Here is an 18,365-nt window from a genome sequence, read left to right on the forward strand (position 1 = left end):
ATGGCTTCTAGGGGAGAAAGGAAGCAAGGGCTCGAGCGCAAGAATATGGTAAGCGAAACCAACCTCGAGCACTCCCCCTCTCTATTTATGCAGGGGACAGGGGTGACACTTGAAAAGTGGGGCCACCCCAAACATCATCGGAAGATCTGCCCCCTTCAACCAAGGCCACATTGGATATCGGGCAGAAACGATCGTATGCCTTACAGGTTCCCACCACCTAGGATAAAGTTCTAACAGGGTACACTGCAAAGGATGCCCCAACAATGGGCAGGGTGGTTAACCAAGCCACTATGTCATCCCAGTGTTATAGGGCAGGCAGACCGTTTCGCGTCCCACCAAGCCACCCGCTCCCGACTGTGTCATGATGGCCATCCCCTTTTACCATGCTGAGCCAGTGACCACATCATACCAACCAGGTAAAAAACTTGAACTCACCTTAATTTATTAGGCAGAGTGAGGGGTGGACCAAGTAAGCTCCCAATGAGTCGCAAGCTAGCTGACCGGCCCATAGGTCATTTGCTCGCATCCACATCCAAGGTCGAACCTCACATTCCCTTGTGGAAACTCGACTGATGGGGTGGCCAAAAGGCACCTCTTTAGTCGGCCAGACTGACCAAGCGACCGGAACGAGGTCGAATAAGGAAGGACTAAATGAGATGCCCCACCGGGTCGAGCCCCCCCAATGGGACCACTAGTCAAAACCAAACCCCACCAAAGGGTGACCAGATCAAACTTGGATAACTCGTTTGGAGCTCGACGATCACTTCCCACACGCCGACTAGGTCGATGGAGGGCAACCCTCCCCTCGCAAAGAACCTCGTGAAAGCTTTGTCGATCAAGGATCAAATACTTAGGGAATGATCGACCCAAAGGGACATCCCCCAAAGACTACACCCGATTACGACGCCCATCGAAAATAACCAAGCAAAAATTGATCCACGCTCAGTGCGTGTTGACCACTGCATGTCGGCAGGGTTCGCCCCTATACTGCGCAATAAACATGTGAATTGCTCGGGGGCTCAGGGGCTACATTTAGAAGATGCGCTTGTGGCGCACTCGAGATTTCGGTCATCAATAAGAGCCGAACAAACATGGACTCACGCTCGGCGTGTGATGACCATCGCAGGCAGGGTCCGTCCCTATACTGCACAATAAACCCCAAGCAATTCACATGAATTGCTCGGGGGGCTCGGGTGCTACATCTAGCAGATGTGTTCGCGTGCACCCAAAATTCCAACCGACGGTAATAACCGAGCAAAATTGGATCAACGCTCAGTGCGTGACGACCATCGCAGACAGGGTCTGTCTCTAAAATGCGCAATAAACCCCAAGCAATTCAGATGAATTGCTTGGGGGCTCGAAGGCTATCGTCTGGTACCTAGAAATATGGTACCCATAATAAGGTCCATAAAACCTTCTTGCATACCAAAGTCTACGTGTCAAGCAAGTCCACGAGGCAGAGCAACCGATCAGGTCCCCACCGAGCAAGTCCACAAGGCGGAGCGACCGACCGACCAGGTCCCTGCTGAGCAAGTCCGCAAGGCGGAGAGACCGATCGAGTCCTCACCGAGCAAGTCCACGAGGCGAAGCGACCGATAAGGTCCTTGTCGAACAAGACCACGAGGCAGAGGCGCTGACCAAGTCCCTGTCGAGCGAGACTATGAGGCAAAGTGGCCGACCATGTCCTTTCTGAGCAAGTCCGCGAGGCGGAGCGACTGACCAGGTCCATGCTGAGCAAGATCGCGAGGAGGAACGACCGACCAGGTCCCTACCGAGCAAGATCGCAAGGCGGAGCGGCCGAACAGGACCGTACCAATCAAGTCTGTGAGGCAGAACGACCACCCAGGTCCCAACCAAGGAAAATAAGCAAGGTGGAAACCCAAGTCAAACGTCACAAAGTCCACGCCAACTAGGACAATACATGACATCACGAGCCATGGTCAGTCATCCAAACGGTAGGCCACAGGCATGCCGAGTGGCCGCTATCGACACGACCACACCTCCCTAAGTATGGCCCCATACGCGCTCTCACAGCCTCAAGGGATCGGATGACCCTATTCATAAAAGTACCTCAGCATAGGAGCTTCTACAGTGATCCAAATACCTGGCAGTGAAACAGATACATCATACCGTGTGTATGCCTACACACACCAACGAGGGACGTAGGCTCGTGACAACAGGTAAGACCACACGACACATGACTATTCCGTGTGACTGACCTGTATGACCCTTCGCGCACTACCGTGAGGATGTCAGTGGAAGACCGGCAAAAGGAACCCGTACGATGAGCGGACGAGACATCACGTCATGATGAGAGTACAGTTACACACGATCCTATGGACAACATCAGAGGAACCACGCTGCCCAAGGGCCACCGATCGAGCTCTTTCTAGCAGAATACAAGTCCCCATTGTAGAGTCTAGCCCTTGAACTATAGAAGGGAAGGACCCCTCTTTCTAAGAGCACAAGCACATTTCTAAGAACACAAACACATCGTTAATACGCCAAGAACAATATCACGATCAGCACTACACTAGACTAGAGCGCAAGACTGAATCAGTATAAACCTATCGTCTCAAACACACGTTCGAGTCTCTATGATTCATTATTTAGAGTGAGTCTGTGCTAATCCTCCACCGAACATAAATTTTATTATCTCTGGTTTCTAAACCACAACAAGTCCGTAAATTACAAAATACGAAAACTATTTTAGATTTTGTATTTTATAATTTAGGGACTAAAATAAAATAAAATTGAGTTACTAATTAGTCACCCACCTTATGCAAAGTTTTCCTTCGTCGCCACACTATTCTTCTTCTTCACGTATTCTGATCTCTCCCTTTCCTCTCTACACCGACGAGACCCTAACAAGGCCCCCGCCGCCGCCGCCGCCTCCGCACATGGCCGCTCGAACCTTGCTGCTCGTGCTGCTCTTGCTTCTGCTCGGTGACGCCACCTCGGCTTCCGTCAGCGGCCAGCGCGAAGCGTTGATGAAGTTCAAAGCGGCCGTGACGGCCGACCCGGGCGGCCTGCTGCGCGGCTGGTCCCCGGCGTCCGGGGACCACTGCCGCTGGCCGGGCGTGTCGTGCGGCGCTTCCGGGGAGGTGGTCGCGCTCAACGTCACCTCCTCGCCCGGGCGCGCGCTCGCGGGCGCGCTGTCTCCGGCCGTCGCGGCGCTGCGGGAGCTCCGCGTGCTCGCTCTCCCGTCCCACGCGCTCTCGGGCCCGCTCCCGCCCGCGATCTGGACGCTGCGCCGCCTCCGCGTCCTCGACCTCTCCGGCAATCGCCTCCAGGGCGGGATCCCCGCAGTGCTCGTTTGCGTCTCCCTCCAGACGCTGGACCTTGCCTACAACCAGCTCAACGGCTCCGTGCCCGCGGCCCTCGGTGCGCTCCCTGTGCTACGGCGGCTGTCACTTGCCTGCAACCGCTTCGGTGGCGCCATCCCTGACGAGCTCGGTGGCGCCGGTTGCCGCAACCTGCAGTTCCTCGATGTCTCTGGGAACATGCTCGTCGGTGGCATACCCCGGAGCCTGGGGAATTGTACTGAGCTGCAGGCGCTGTTATTGTCCTCGAACAATCTGGATGACATCATCCCGCCGGAGATTGGTCGGCTCAAGAACCTGCGTGCATTAGATGTGTCCAGGAACAGTTTGAGTGGGCCTGTGCCAGCGGAGCTTGGTGGTTGCATTCAGCTGTCAGTGCTTGTTCTGTCCAATCCTTATGCACCCACTGCTGGTTCTGATTCTTCTGATTATGGTGAGCTCGATGACTTCAACTACTTCCAAGGAGGGATTCCGGATACTATCGCTACACTGCCAAAGCTGAGGATGTTGTGGGCGCCAAGAGCCACATTGGAGGGAGAGTTGCCGGGTAATTGGAGTTCTTGCCAGAGCTTGGAGATGATAAATTTGGGGGAGAATCTGTTCTCTGGTGGGATTCCTAAGGGGCTGGTGGAATGTGAGAATTTGAAGTTCCTGAATTTGAGCATGAACAAGTTTACAGGTTCAGTTGATTCTTCGCTGCCAGTACCTTGCATGGACGTGTTTGATGTCAGTGGAAATCAGCTGTCTGGCTCGTTGCCAGTATTTATGTCAAAAAAGAATTGTCTTTCATCCCAGGCCCCACGGGATGACTTGGTGTCGGAGTATTCTTCCTTCTTCACATATCAAGCGCTTGCTGGCTTTATGTCATCCCCATCACCCTTGGATGCACATTTGACAAGCTATCATAGTTTTTCCAGGAACAATTTTACTGGTCCAGTTACATCCTTACCTCTTGCTACTGAAAAGTTGGGGATGCAGGGGTCCTATGCATTCTTGGCTGATGGGAATCATCTTGGTGGTCAGCTTCAACCTAGTCTATTTGACAAGTGCAACAGCTCAAGGGGCCTCGTCGTGGAAATCAGTAACAACTTGATAAGTGGAGCTATTCCCACAGACATTGGCTCGCTTTGCAGTTCTCTTCTTGTTCTTGGTGTTGCTGGTAATCAGCTTTCAGGTATGATACCATCAAGTATCGGGGAGTTAAGTTACCTTATCAGCTTGGATTTGAGTAGGAATCGCCTTGGTGGTGTAATTCCTACTTCTGTGAAGAACTTGCTGCATTTACAGCGCCTCTCTTTGGCTCAGAACCTTCTGAATGGCACAATTCCACCTGATATTAATCAGTTGCATGCTCTCAAGGTTTTGGACCTGTCATCAAACCTCCTCATGGGGATGATCCCTGATGCCCTTGCTGACTTGAGAAATCTCACTGCTCTCCTCCTTGATAACAATAAACTTACTGGGAAGATTCCTTCAGGATTTGCTAACTCGGCATCCCTTACCACGTTTAATGTGTCATTCAACAATTTGTCTGGTCCAGTGCCAACGAATGGTAATACGGTTAGATGTGACAGTGTTATTGGGAATCCTTTGCTGCAATCTTGTCATGTGTACACTCTGGCTGTGCCATCAGCTGCTCAGCAGGGTCGAGGTTTGAATTCGAATGACAGCAATGATACAACACCTTCAAACTCACAAAACGAAGGAGCGAACAATTCATTTAATGCAATTGAAATTGCTTCAATAACTTCTGCAACAGCCATCGTTTCCATCCTCCTTGCACTGATTGCACTCTTCATATACACAAGGAAGTGCGCGCCCCGGATGTCAGCTCGGTCTTCTGGAAGGAGAGAAGTTACACTCTTCCAAGATATTGGTGTCCCAATCACTTATGAGACTGTTGTTCGAGCCACTGGAAGTTTCAATGCAAGCAATTGCATCGGAAGTGGAGGCTTTGGAGCCACTTACAAGGCTGAAATTGCACCTGGAGTGTTGGTAGCTATTAAGAGACTCTCTGTCGGGAGATTTCAGGGAGCCCAACAGTTTGACGCTGAGATAAAAACTCTAGGGAGATTAAGACATCCAAATCTTGTTACCTTGGTAGGTTACCATCTAGGCGAGTCTGAAATGTTTCTCATATATAACTACTTGTCTGGAGGAAACCTTGAGAGGTTTATACAGGAGAGATCGAAGAGACCGGTAGACTGGAAAATGCTGCACAAGATTGCATTGGACGTTGCCAAAGCACTTGCTTATCTGCATGATACCTGTGTTCCTCGCATCCTTCACCGGGACGTGAAGCCGAGCAATATTTTGTTGGACACCAACTATACTGCTTACCTCTCGGACTTTGGACTGGCGAGACTCTTGGGAAATTCAGAAACACATGCAACCACTGGTGTAGCTGGAACATTTGGATATGTTGCTCCAGAATATGCTATGACTTGTCGTGTTTCAGATAAAGCTGATGTGTATAGCTATGGTGTTGTCCTGATGGAGCTAATCTCAGACAAGAAGGCTTTGGACCCGTCCTTTTCCCCATATGGTAATGGGTTCAACATAGTTGCTTGGGCTTGCATGCTGCTTCGTCAAGGCCGTGCTCGGGAATTCTTTATTGATGGTCTGTGGGATGTTGGCCCGCATGATGACTTGGTAGAAACATTGCATTTAGCAGTGATATGCACTGCTGATTCACTCTCTATACGGCCAACTATGAAGCAGGTCGTTCAGAGATTAAAGCAGCTACAGCCTCCAATTCGTGAACATCGATAGAGATGAATAGGTTTACAATTTCCACATGTAGAAGGTAAAGATAGCTGTGACCTGTGCTCTTGATGATTTTTTTTTCCTAATCATCTGTTTGACTAGGTTTTATCTTGTAGATGGCAGCTTTGTGTAATATAGTTTTCTCCTGAATCTCTCACTAGTCACTAATGTATCTGCTGATAAGAAGTGCAGGTGTAAATTAACAGTTTAATGCCAAAGATTTCAGTTAAGATTGGCTGACGGTATTGTTCTCTTATGTACTTTAGCATTTAGTGTAATACAATGTATACGTCCCATAGGCCATAGCAGTATGTTGCCAGCATGGAACTAGGGTAGTCGATGGTTGTCTTAAGAAAAGGTCCTGGCCTTCCACATGCTGCCATATTGCCACAGTATCCCTTGAGAGGTCTTCTATAGCTCTATGGTTTATGTTTCCGAAATCTGAATTATTTACCCGTTGTCTAGGTTCTATTTTGATTTTTATGTGAAGATCCAAGTTCTCATATGAGTAAAAATCTTGCAAGGAGAGAGCATGAATATAGCCAAATGGAGAATCCTGGAAACCTCATTGTTTTTGGCATTGACATAATCTTATTGCCTGTACTTATTCGCATGGTCATACAAAAGAGTTCTTGTTGAATCTGCTGAACCATCAAATGAAAAGAAAAACCCAGCATTTACCATGTATGATTTATTTCTGAAGAAGCTGAAGGGTTCTTGCTTCTCAAATTGTCAATGCTTGTATGCATTGCATCTCTTATAGTCTCTACTTAAAACTGCTCATTCAATCTTATGTTAATCCAGGCTTTCGGTTTGTACTAACTACGTAGTACTTTGTAAATGCCAAAGTATAAGCTGTTTTTACGCCTACTCATCTAAAACGTTTATATACATGGGGGGCAGTGCTTTGTTATGTGTTGTACATTTAACCCCTTTATTGGCACACACCCAAACTGCACAGCACAACAGTCAATAGGCGGACGAGGAGGGTATGCACGCCAATCGTGTGAAGATGAGATCACATTACTGGTCTGTTATGATGAACAACCGGTAAGAACTGTGTTACTGATCCAATCAAGAAAATATATGGCTATTTAAAACAAGGAACACCAAAGAATTGTCTCTACACTCTGAAAACATCTCCAGAGCTACGATCTGAATGACTGAATCAAAGAAGCCCGCTACCAAGACAGTAACCTCACAATCAGTCTTTGTTCTTGGCGGTCCACTCCTGGAACCGGCGGAGGCTCGCCGGGAAGTCGGTGAAGAGGCCATCGATGCCGACATCGTTGATCCAGTAGTCGTACTCGGCGTAGGGGTCCTGCCGGAAGTCGAAGTGCAGGAACTTGTTCTCGTTGCGGTACGTGTAGGGGTGCACCTGCAGCCCCCTCGCGTGCGCCATTGCGACGAGGTCCGACGGCGTGGCCAGCCGGTTGTCCTTGGTCGGCGGCACCACCGTGTCCTTCCAGGGCCCGATGCCCACCACGTACCTCTTCATGTAGTCCAGGTGCTCGCCTGAGGTGATCTCGTCGTACGGCTGGTTGGTGTCCTCGGTCCGCACGGTCACGTCGTCGACGAGGAAGACGAGCGGCGAGTCCGTGAGGCCGGCCGCGCGGACCAGCGACGTCGGCGCGAAAGACTGGACGAAGACCGGCCTGGCGCGCCACGCCGGCGACATGTACTTGCCGCCGTAGCCGTACTTCTTCAGCGTCGCGATGAACTTGTCCTCGTACTTCTTCCCGTCAGCCCACTGCACGTGCTTGTTCATGAACACAGGGTTCTTCATCTCCGGGTAGATCCCGACCACCCTCTTGGCGTTCAGCGCGACGTCGATGAACTCGTCGAACGTGATGATCGGCGAGACGCCTGCGGAAAAAAACGAGGCCAGCTTGTCTGTGAACGCCGTTGTTCGTACTTCGTACAGTTCAGAGGGAACAGAAAGCAGCTAATAATGGTGCTCCGCCCATGGGGTCTCGCCGGCCGGGAGACCGGATCGACTTGCTCACCGTTGTGGGACTTGTCACGGAAGTCCCATCGCTGCTTCGCCCGCAGCGTCTTGAGCTCCACCAGCGTGAAATCAGCTGCGACAGTTGGCTTCGTGTTAACCACAAGATGGATCGACAATGAGACGGAAGTGAAACAAACTACCGATCGACAGGATGCATGCAACGGGCGGCGTACTGTCCACGTACTGACGAAGTATCCGGTGACGTTGGCCCACTGCACCTCGAGGGTGCGCCGGCGGCCGGCGAACTCCGGGTGGTCGGCGACGTCGGTGGTGCCGTCGAGCGTGGTGTCGTGGAAGCAGACGAGGTGGCCGTCCTTGGTGGCCTCGATGTCCGCCTCGATGAAGTCCGCGCCCTCGTCGATGGCGCGCGCGTAGGCCGCCGCCGTCTCCTCGGGGAGCTCCCCGTTGGAGCCCCGGTGCGCGATGTTGAAGGGGCGCGACGTCTGCAGCGGCGCCCTGTTCTCCCACGCCCCGCCTCCCCCGACCAGAGGCCGCGCCGCGACGCCGCCCGCGCTCGCCGCCATTGCCACCAACACTAGCACCGACACCACACGGAGGGACGCCATATCCGCCGCGGCGATGGCCGGCGGCGACCGCCGGATTCGGAGGAGGTGGACTGGACTGCCGCTATATGAGGAGACTGTTAGGAGTGGCTGACTTGTGAGGCTATTGTCAGGGGGCAAGTGGATTTCTACATCTATAAAAGGACAGTTGTATGGGTTAATAGGGATATCAATTACCAATTATCAGAATACAGACACTATTATCACATATCCTCTTGTCTTCTCCTTTCCTTCTCCTTTCCTGGACCCTCTCTGCACGTTACTGCTACCTTCTCTCTACCTGCTACCTCTCTAGAAGCTTCTGTGTCGCTAACATTTGGTATCAGAGGAGGATTCCATGGAGGCGGCGATGCAGGGTATTCTCGACGCGCTGGCGTGCACAGAGGCACGCTTGACCGAGGCGCTGGCTGGTCGCTGCGGCGAGCAGTCCGCATGCGAGCGCAATTCCTCCTTCGACGGATTCGCGCCTCCTTCTTCCGTCGTCAACGCACAGTACCGCGACGAGCAGACCGCCACAGTGCTCGCGTTCCTGGGGTCCGACGAGATGTCTTCGTCGACCACGCTCCTCGCCGGCTCGGTATCCGACCGCTACATCCCGCCGCTCTACGACGACGACCGCTACACCACGCCACAGCCGTTTGTCGATACTCTCGCCAACCCCGACGACGACCTCCTCCAGGAGCTCGCGGCGTGCGAGAAGCGTCTCATTGCTTGCATCGAAGGTGTGCCTGCCAAGTGTTCGGTGAACTGCCAGAACGCCTTCGGCGGCTTCACAGCACCGGCTACGGAGCATATCATCGTCGACAAAATGTCCAGCACCAAGCCTAGCCTCACCACATCCACGACCATCTATGGCGCTCCCGTCTTCGACCAATACTGCGATGCGGATCTCGGTGACAACGCCATGGAGCTCGTCGACATCGAGCGCATCGACCTCCTCAGCGGTACGCTGGCTGGCTGCTATGGCGAGCAGTCCGCACGCGGACACACTCCTTCCTCCTTCAACGACGATTTGGGTGCCTCGCTCGCCTCGGTCGCCAACAGCTCCATCCATGGCGGCCACGGATCCGTGCTGCCCCACCTCACGCCCATCTGCGCGGGCACTAGCAGGATCTCTGTGCCCGAAGACCGGAGGCTGGACTGCGCCGAGGATTTCGACACCAATCACTTGGACAAGGGGTGCATACTCTTCGGTGGCGTGCGCGCGTCCAGGGAGGAGGTAGCGCAGGCGCGATGCGACAACACCAAGCTCGTCATCAAGCAGGCCTTGGCTGAGGCCAGCACCGCCAAGGACTCGCTGGAGCTCACCGGTGGTGACAACACGCACTTCAACGGCGTGCATCGCGGCCAACCGTTTGAGACGCTGAGCAACCCGTCCGCCGACCACCGCCTTCTCCACGCGAGCGTCGACAACGTGTGCCTCAATGACGCTGTCGCCGACAGGGAGAGCGCGCTCCAGAATCTCCGCCTGGAGTACGAGTGCGTCAGGGTCAGCGAGGTCACAGCACAGGGCCGCCTCAAGGAACTCAACAGCATCCTCGCCGCCACAACGACGGCGACGGCGTGCAGCACACCCACGTCCACCAAGTGTTCGATGCAAGTCCTCAACCACGACGCATACTCAGTTCCCAACCTCCCCGTGGTCTGCATCGTGGGCGGGTCCAACTTCCCCAACCTGCGGGGCTTCGAGGCGATCTGCACCAGCACGGCACGGCCGCGGAGCTCCCGGCGCTCCACGAGCAGCTCCTCCATCGCGCAACAGCATCCGCAAGCTGGGGCGGTGGGGTCGTCCGAGTCGGAGCTTGCGGCGCCTTCCTCCGTCCCCGACGACTCTGTCGCGCTGATCGCCTTCTCCGGCAGATGCGACTACGCGCGCGCCAACGAGATGACCAGCGCCCAGATCGACGCCATGGCACAGGACGAGACGGACGAGATTGCCAATGCCAACATCGTGGAGCAGCTGACGGGCCTGGGCGTGGAGAAGGTGGTTGCTGCGTACAAATTCAGGGACCCAAAGACCTCCGACCAGGAGATGCTCGAGAGCATCTGTGGCGTGCTCATGCCCTTGAAGCTCCAAGCTAAGATCGCCAAAGCCAAGTTCGAGGCGGCGTGCTCGGGCAAGATCTCGTGCGCGGACATCGTCGCTTTCACCGCCAGCGACGCGTCCTACTTCCTCAGCAACGACGGCATCAACTTCAACCGTGCACTCAACTTATTCAAGGAAATGAAGGCAACCGGTGTGAAGCCAAACCTGGTCATGTGCAATACAATGTTGTATGTCATGGGCCACGCATTGCAACCTTGGGTGGTGAAGAGCATCCACAGGGAGATGATTGACAAGCAGGTGCAGCACAGCAAGGTGACCTACTGTTGTCTCCTGCATGCATACACCAGGGCACACTACGATGAGGATGCCATGGCTGTGTACCGGCTGATGAAGGATGAAGCAATGGACGTGATGCTCTACAACATGCTTCTATCCAGGTACGTCGACATTGACTATGTGGACGAGGCTGAGGAGATCTTCGGAGACATGAAGGCGTCCATGGATGATCGTTCCAAGCCTGATAAGTGGAGCTACTCATCGATGCTGAGGCAGTATTCATCAACTGCCAACATCCTTGGTGTAGAGGGCATACTGAATGAAATGGTGGAAGAACTGGGCAAGGTGCTCAGCTGCGTTGAGACGGACAATCACCAGCTTGGTTCCATGGTAAAGCCCCTGGTTCATGACTTAGCAGGAATTGCTCACAGTGGAGGATTCAAGCAACCGTGGCCTCCACCTATGGAGTTTGCGTGCTTGGACTGTGCATGGTCTCCGGCAACTTGACGATCATGGTTCGCGGCTTGGGGGCAAGCCGCATTTTAAGCGGTGGGGAATGTTAGGAGTGGCTGCCTTGTGGGGCTATTGTCAGGGGGCAAGTGGATTTCTACATCTATAAAAGGACAGTTGTATGGTTAATAGGGATATCAATTACCAATTATCAGAATACAGACACTATTATCACATATCCTCTTGTCTTCTCCTTCCCTGGACCCTCTCTGCACGTTACTGCTACCTTCTCTCTACCTGCTACCTCTCTAGAAGCTTCTGTGTCGCTAACAGAGACTTGACTACTTGAGTGATGTATTGTTAGTCTGGTGTTTGTTGGAGATGCTACAGCCTCTTCGAAGAGATTAGCATTGCAGAACCGAGATTCTTACAGCGAAAAACACGACGGTACCAGATGTGTGTTGCGGCGCCCGGATTGCCTTCACCGTTGGCTGGGTCGCAAAGGTAGATTGGGCTGGGCCGAGAGTCGTCGAAATAGTTATGGGCTGTGACCAGTGAAATGGCCAGCTGCATTTGGAAAATGCCCTCTTGCCCCCTCAACTATCGCCCACTTAACTCGCAATATCATTTAAACTAATTTCCATTTTTATTTAGGGTTTTTAAATTGGTGTCCTTAGAGCAACTCCAATAGTTATGTAAATTTTAGCTCTCTAAATCACAGATTTAAGAAGTTGCTAAATAGCTTTTGGAGTAAAAAATGTGAGTTCTCCAATAGTTCTCTAAATATAGGTTGTAATTTTGTTTTGTATTTATCCACATAAAAAATAAGTCACAAAAACTATATAATGCAGTCAACATTTTTGTTTAGGGAGTTGTTAAATGGTTGCCAAATGTAGAGAGAAAACGAGGTTAGATGACAAGTTGTTAAATTTAGAAAGTTCATTTAGAGAACTGTTGGAGAATAGTTTTCATGTTAACTACCTAAATTATTGATTTAGGAAGTCTTTTAGAGAACCACTGGAGTTGCTCTGCTTTGGTGTTTTTAGTTTTGGTGGTGTGCTCACCTATTCGTGTTTTTTGCTCAGCTGTGTCCTTCCATGTCTTAATCGTGTTTTTTTTGTCAGCGTCATAGTAGATTAGATATTTATCTTTAATTATTATTTTAAAGTAGCTATAGAGTTTCGTGGCGTAAAAGTTAGGTTATTAGATCCACTATACAAAAATACTTTGATTATATAAATTCATGTCTGTATACATCGCAACCACGGAGGCAACTGGGCGAGGCCGCGGGGGCGAACCACGCGTCCGCCCTTCGCGTCTGTTCCGTTCGGTCCGAAAAATATCATCGCTGGGGCTGGACGCTGGACCTGGATGCCGAAAGCAGTGATGCCGGCTGAGCCTGTGCGTCCAAAGAATCAACGTGCCGGAGATGGACTGTGTGATGCCCACCTTCGCACCCGATGTGCTGTCCAACCTTTTCCACGATCGCGTCGTCCCACGGCAAACCACGGAGGGCTGCCACCTTTCGCACACAATTCACAGGGACATCCCCAGTGGCCAGTCCTCGTCAGGCCACTCTTCAACGACGACGGCGAGATAGTGGAAGAACGCAGGGAATCGATAGCATAATTAATTACTACTGTTGCTGTTAATAATAATTGTAATAATAATAGCAACCACATGACTACATGAGTACCAAAACAAACAGAAAAGAAACAAAGCAAAATAAAAAAAAAAGAGAGAGAAGGTTTCCAGCTTCTGCAGCTCCGACGGTACAGCCACCACCTCCATCTCCATCGCGAGGCCGAGGCGGCCGGGCGCTACAAGAACACCGACTGCTGCGGGTTGACGACGATGTGGCGCAGCGGGTTGGGGACCTCGCCGCCGCCGGCGTGCTCCACGAACTCGGCCGGCGTGAGGAAGCTGCCGTGGCAGACGCACACGATCCGCACCTCCTCCCCCTTCCTGTACTTGTACAGGAACCCGTCCGTCTTGCGCCCGCCGGGGCCCTCCGCCTTGTACGACACCATGGGCATGTCCTCCGCCATGGCGCTCCGGAGGTCGCCCGTGCTCGCCGTCCGCATCGTCAGCGACCGCAGCGTGCGCAGGCGCAGCGGCAGCGGCTGCGGCTCGTCGTGGCAGGCCGCGCCGTCCGGTCCGGTCGCCTCCGCCGCACGGCGGTCCGCGGGCCCTGCGTCGACGACAGAGGCACGACGGCGTTTCAGAGTCCAGTGGCTGCGTTGCGTTGAGCACTGGCTATTGGCATGCAATGTCATGATGATGTTCCATCGCACAACTGAACTTTTTTTTTTGGCTGATGGACAGTGCGTGATAAAGTATACACACCAGCCCAGACAGTGATTAGTCCCACAATCACACGTAATGCTACCTAATGACTCTACTGCCTATCATTGTAGTACTGATCTAACATCCAGATCCAGCCCTGGCGCAAGCATCACTGCGAACGAGTAGTACGGTGGTGGTGCTGCGTGCACATCAATGATACAAATGTTACGATGCATCATGATGCAGGACCAGGACCTGATGTTTCGATGCATCATCATCATACATGCATGCATGACATGCATCTTTTCTTTGTCACAAAGATAGCTGGGCGTCGCGACAGCACAAGCAAGCCAACGTTTCCTCAAACTGGTGGAAGGAGACCGACTGACTAGGACCCTGCAATGCCAAATCAGGCCTATGCGAGTCTGCGTCGCGAATCCAGAAATCAGAAACGACCGTCATGAACACAGGCAGCAGCCGAACCCACAAACCCACAGCTATAGCCAAGATCCATGTGTCGACGAGATCTAGATCTCTCTGCTGCCCATGCATCTCCTACCCAAACAGCCCAGCAAAATCTGCTCTGGCAAAACCGTCAATAGCAAGCAAGCAACCAGCACAAAGAAGCGAACGAAACGGATGACCGCAATCAAACAGTCATAAACAGATACCACGCTGCATACCTTGCTGCGGCCGGCTGGGCGTCGGCGACCCCGCCGTCGTCAAGGCGACCGAACGGCGGAGCTGGAAGCCGCTGGGCACGGTGTGCTCGAGGCCGTCGTCGCGGCCACCGGCCGCCGGAACCGGCCTTCCCGAGCTCATGGAGTTGCGGCGCTCGAGGCGCTTGCGCTTGGCCTCGAGGCGCCGCTGGCTCTGCATCGCGCGGCGGCGGAGCCGGTCCTCCATGTACTCCGCGGGCAGGGAGGAGGTGCGGAGCAGGTCCGGCGGAGGCGCGGCGGCGGGGCCTGGGCCGGCGTCCTGCGCCCCGCAGCTGGTGCCGGTGGTGGCAGCAGGCAAGGAGCAGATCGACGCGACGGAGGACGAGCGCTGGAGCCGAGGGTCGGCGCTCCTCCCCTCCTGCGAAGGCTCGGCGCCGAAGCAGCCGCCGAGGGACAGGCCGAGGCTGAGCTCGATCTCGTCCGACTCCCCGCCGGGCCCCGGGGCGGCGCCAGCGCCACCCACAGGCGCTTGCCCTCCATCCCGGCCGAACCCTCCCAGGAAATCCCTAGAAGCCATGGGATTGCACCGGAGACCGCTTCTTCCCACGGATTCCCCGAGGAAGAACGCTTCTCTCTACCAATGACCACAAATCCAGCTACAGAGGACACAGCAACGATGACGCCCTCCGGCTCGGCGTCGGCGAGCACCAAATAGCACCAGATTTCTCAGCTAAGAAAAGACAAAGCACAGAAAAAATCTCCCCACGCCGCTAACTCCCCCGTCATCACAGAATTCAGGCTCTACATACCCCCGAAGCGCCATAACATTGCAGCCGGCAAGGAAACCAAGGACCGGTGTGTTCTGCTCCAAATCTGGCGTCTGAAACCCAGACGAGAACAGAACCCCGCAGCAGAGGAAAGCCCAATTGAAGGACTAATAAGATAGAGAGCAGAGCAGGGGCGAGCTTCGTGGCCCTGTAATCTGCTTGCAGCTTGCTCTTGTGCCCCCTGCTAAACAAAAAAGAAAACGAGGGTTCTCGCTGATATTTTTTTTTGTTCCATCCGGCGTAAATGGGAGCGGAAAATTGGTTTTGTAGGAGGGGAGCTAGTCGGATGAGACTACGAGCGCACGGCTTCCGGCCACGTGTCGATAAGGCGGACACGTGTTGGTCCGCCGCGAGCCGAATCGGGGCCAGGGCCTGCGCGGCTCGGCTAACGGCTACGGCTCCCTGCGGTCGGGGGCTTTTTAAGAAGTGCGACGTGTCGACGGCGCTTGCGATCCTGAGCTACGGGCGATCGGGGACGCAAAATATTATCCGCTCGTGCTATCTCTAGCAAATTTTTTATGCAGCTCTTTATCTCACTTTATATTTCAAATTTCATTGTATAAATAATGTAGTCTATATTACAAAACAGTATTTTACACAATCATATACATGGTCTGCTCGAGACCTCATATTATTATCTTCTCGATCTATTCCAATGTGTTACAAAATAAAAAAACACGTGATTAATTCTAAAGAGGTGCAACAATTACAAGTCTAATAGACATGTCTCTTAGCTTGCACCCCTTCCTTTTGTATATATAACCCCACATCAGGAATAAATATTAGCCATTTGCATTCTCTCAAATCCCCTTTCACTCCATTACAACACATTATCTAGGAACAGAGGGAAAAAAGAGAAGGGAACGCTCACTGTTGGAGAAGATTAGAGGCCTCGGCCTCTAGAACGACACGAAGTTTACATGCAAAACATGGCATATACTTAATGATCCTCATGCAATAAAATTACATTTCTTTTGGGATGAGCACACGAAGATGGAGTCCTAAATACTCGTTGTGCTAAATTCTTTTATAAAGTTTAGTATCCCAGAGATCATGCTTCAGACCGCATTTGAAATATATAACACTACGAGGTCAACATCTTTTGAGATATTACCTATATGTGCTAACCTAAAAATATCATATCAAGTTCTTAAATGTTATTTTGAAAATAAGTTGAGCATGGGTAGTAGAGACCTAAGCATTGGATGCAGTTTGTCCTTTTAATAAACTTATCAACCCAAGACTATGCTTCTAGACAGCAAATTTCTTGCCCACTAATAGGAGATCGACCTCATTAATTTGAGAATTGTCTATATAATGCTCACTAATACTCAAAATATTCATTCAATTGTAAGGTCGAATATTTTCATGCAACTCATATCGTGTGTGATTTTAAGGATATTGCATTTGAGCTTACAACATAACCATTGTGGTTCTTAATTTACACGGTAAATTAATGAAAATCCATGGTCATGACTGTAGGGATACGGTAACTAAAGAGTTCAAGGAACTCACTTTTGATGGGCATAATTATCCAACTTAAGCTTCATCCAACTTGAGCTTCAGACATTGAATTACTTTCGCTTCTCGTGGGATTGTTGATGTTATTGCATCACTAATGATGAGGACTAACCTAGTAAATAATGTAAAAAGAACACTGCTCTTTCTCTTTTGAGGCTCTACATCTATAAAGATCTTAAGCAAAAATATCTTATGAAAAGATGCCCATATACCCTATGGCAAGCTCTTAACGAGCGTTCTAAAAAACAGAAGGAACTCATATGGCTCTCGGTCCAATCATGAGTGAAATTACCTTGGTGTACAAAGATTTCAAAACTGTTGCAAATATAATCACGCTCTCCGTAGTATTTTCTCTAAGTTGAAGTTTTGTTCCTACCAAACTCCATTGTGTTGTTTGTTTACCTTTTAATTTATTTAAGCTAGATTATATTATCTAGACGGTAAATAAATAAGGTAATAGGAGTATTCTAGTTTTAGGATTGATGGAAGCGACGTTAGATAGAAAACCGGGGCCAGGGCCATTTACTTGACGCACTTGGTGTGGCGTGCCGTGGCTCTGGCTTGGCTTGGGCAGCACACCAGAGACGGCTGACGGCTCGCAGGAACGTAGGGCAGGCAGGCTACAACTACAAGGGCCAGCCAGCAACTGGCACCCAACGAAAAAGCTGCAACTTGCCGCGCATCTGGGACCCACACGTGTCGCGCCGGGACCTACGCAGCAGCGTCACGTTTCTGGCGTCCTTTTTTAAAAGCCGCAGCGGGCCCAGCGTGGGGACAAGGAGGAGGTACGTGTGTGCGCAGGCCGCCGCATCGCTCGCCACGTGCAGCGCCGCGGCCAGCCTCGTGTGGCCCCACGACAGCTCACTGCCCCAGAGGCCAACTTGCCGGGTCGCCGGGCAGGCCCTCGCGCGCGACGCCGAACCCGCGCCCGGTGCGCATGACGCGTGGGGCACGGACGGCCGGGACCCGCAGGTGCGGCTGGATGGTGTGGCGTGCGAACTGCGAAGGTTGCTGCGGATGGATCCCTCGTCTACACGCCTAGTTCGCGTTGGATGACACGCGGGTCCAGGGCACCACCGGGCCCGCAGGCCGGTGGTTGGCATGTATGAATGACGGTGACGGCTGGGTGTTGGCGCGCTGGGCTGCCGGAGATGGAGTTCACATCCACGGTTGCTCCTCCGCGTTGCATGACACGCGGGCCCGAGGCGTGCTGGCCCCGCAAGTCGGTGGACGGCTGCGCGGCGCGGCGCGTGTTGGTGATTGGGTACGGTATAGTGCTAGGGTCTGCAAGGGGCAAGCGGTGCTGTCGCGACGTCTGCGGTTGGAGGACGACACGTCACTCCGGGTGGGGTTGACGGCGACGTACTGGCGCGCCGTGTCCAGGTGTCGGGCTGCGGCGGCGCGGGGCAGAACGGACGGCAGCTATGGAGCCCGGCTGTCCCCCGAGTGTGGACCCCGCGCAACAAGTGGATGGCGGATAGCCTATGCCTGTGGACCCACGGCCGTGGAGTCTCGCATCGCCTGCGGACATGACGAAACGGTTTCAACTTTCAAGGTCCACGCCCATTATTACCCAGAGACGATGGAGCTATAATCTCCATTTTCTCTTTGTTATATGATGACAGGTAAACAGCAGTAA

The 18,365-nt window shown here is 52.5% G+C and overlaps 4 protein-coding genes across 4 annotated transcripts; 2 read left to right on the top strand and 2 right to left on the bottom strand.

The window, feature by feature from the left end:
- The first annotated feature begins 2,786 nt into the window (after positions 1-2,786).
- On the top strand, positions 2,787-6,345 carry LOC103633402 (LRR receptor-like serine/threonine-protein kinase RPK2). The gene has a single exon (XM_008655106.3). The coding sequence runs from the start codon at positions 2,901-2,903 to the stop codon at positions 6,093-6,095; it is 3,195 nt and encodes a 1,064-aa protein (XP_008653328.1). The 5' UTR covers positions 2,787-2,900; the 3' UTR covers positions 6,096-6,345.
- Positions 6,346-7,156: 811 nt separating this feature from the next.
- LOC100272401 (Glycerophosphodiester phosphodiesterase GDPD5) lies at positions 7,157-8,725 on the bottom strand. Its single transcript, NM_001146881.1, has 3 exons — positions 8,282-8,725; positions 8,096-8,170; positions 7,157-7,955 (listed from the first exon to the last, which is right to left on the bottom strand). Exons 1-3 carry the CDS (start codon positions 8,661-8,663, stop codon positions 7,294-7,296), a joined length of 1,119 nt encoding a protein of 372 aa, NP_001140353.1. The 5' UTR covers positions 8,664-8,725; the 3' UTR covers positions 7,157-7,293.
- Positions 8,726-8,855: 130 nt separating this feature from the next.
- LOC100382200 (uncharacterized) lies at positions 8,856-11,668 on the top strand. The gene has a single exon (NM_001174959.1). The coding sequence runs from the start codon at positions 8,998-9,000 to the stop codon at positions 11,488-11,490; it is 2,493 nt and encodes an 830-aa protein (NP_001168430.1). The 5' UTR covers positions 8,856-8,997; the 3' UTR covers positions 11,491-11,668.
- Positions 11,669-13,079: 1,411 nt separating this feature from the next.
- LOC100280792 (RNA-binding protein) lies at positions 13,080-15,465 on the bottom strand. Its single transcript, NM_001153713.1, is given in 2 exon segments — positions 13,080-13,624; positions 14,403-15,465. Coding segments are annotated over 2 exon segments (924 nt in total). The 5' UTR covers positions 14,956-15,465; the 3' UTR covers positions 13,080-13,253.
- Between the last annotated feature and the right edge of the window lie 2,900 nt (positions 15,466-18,365).

This window comes from Zea mays, chromosome 7 (genome assembly GCF_902167145.1).
Source record: "Zea mays cultivar B73 chromosome 7, Zm-B73-REFERENCE-NAM-5.0, whole genome shotgun sequence".
Taxonomy (NCBI): Eukaryota; Viridiplantae; Streptophyta; class Magnoliopsida; order Poales; family Poaceae; genus Zea; species Zea mays.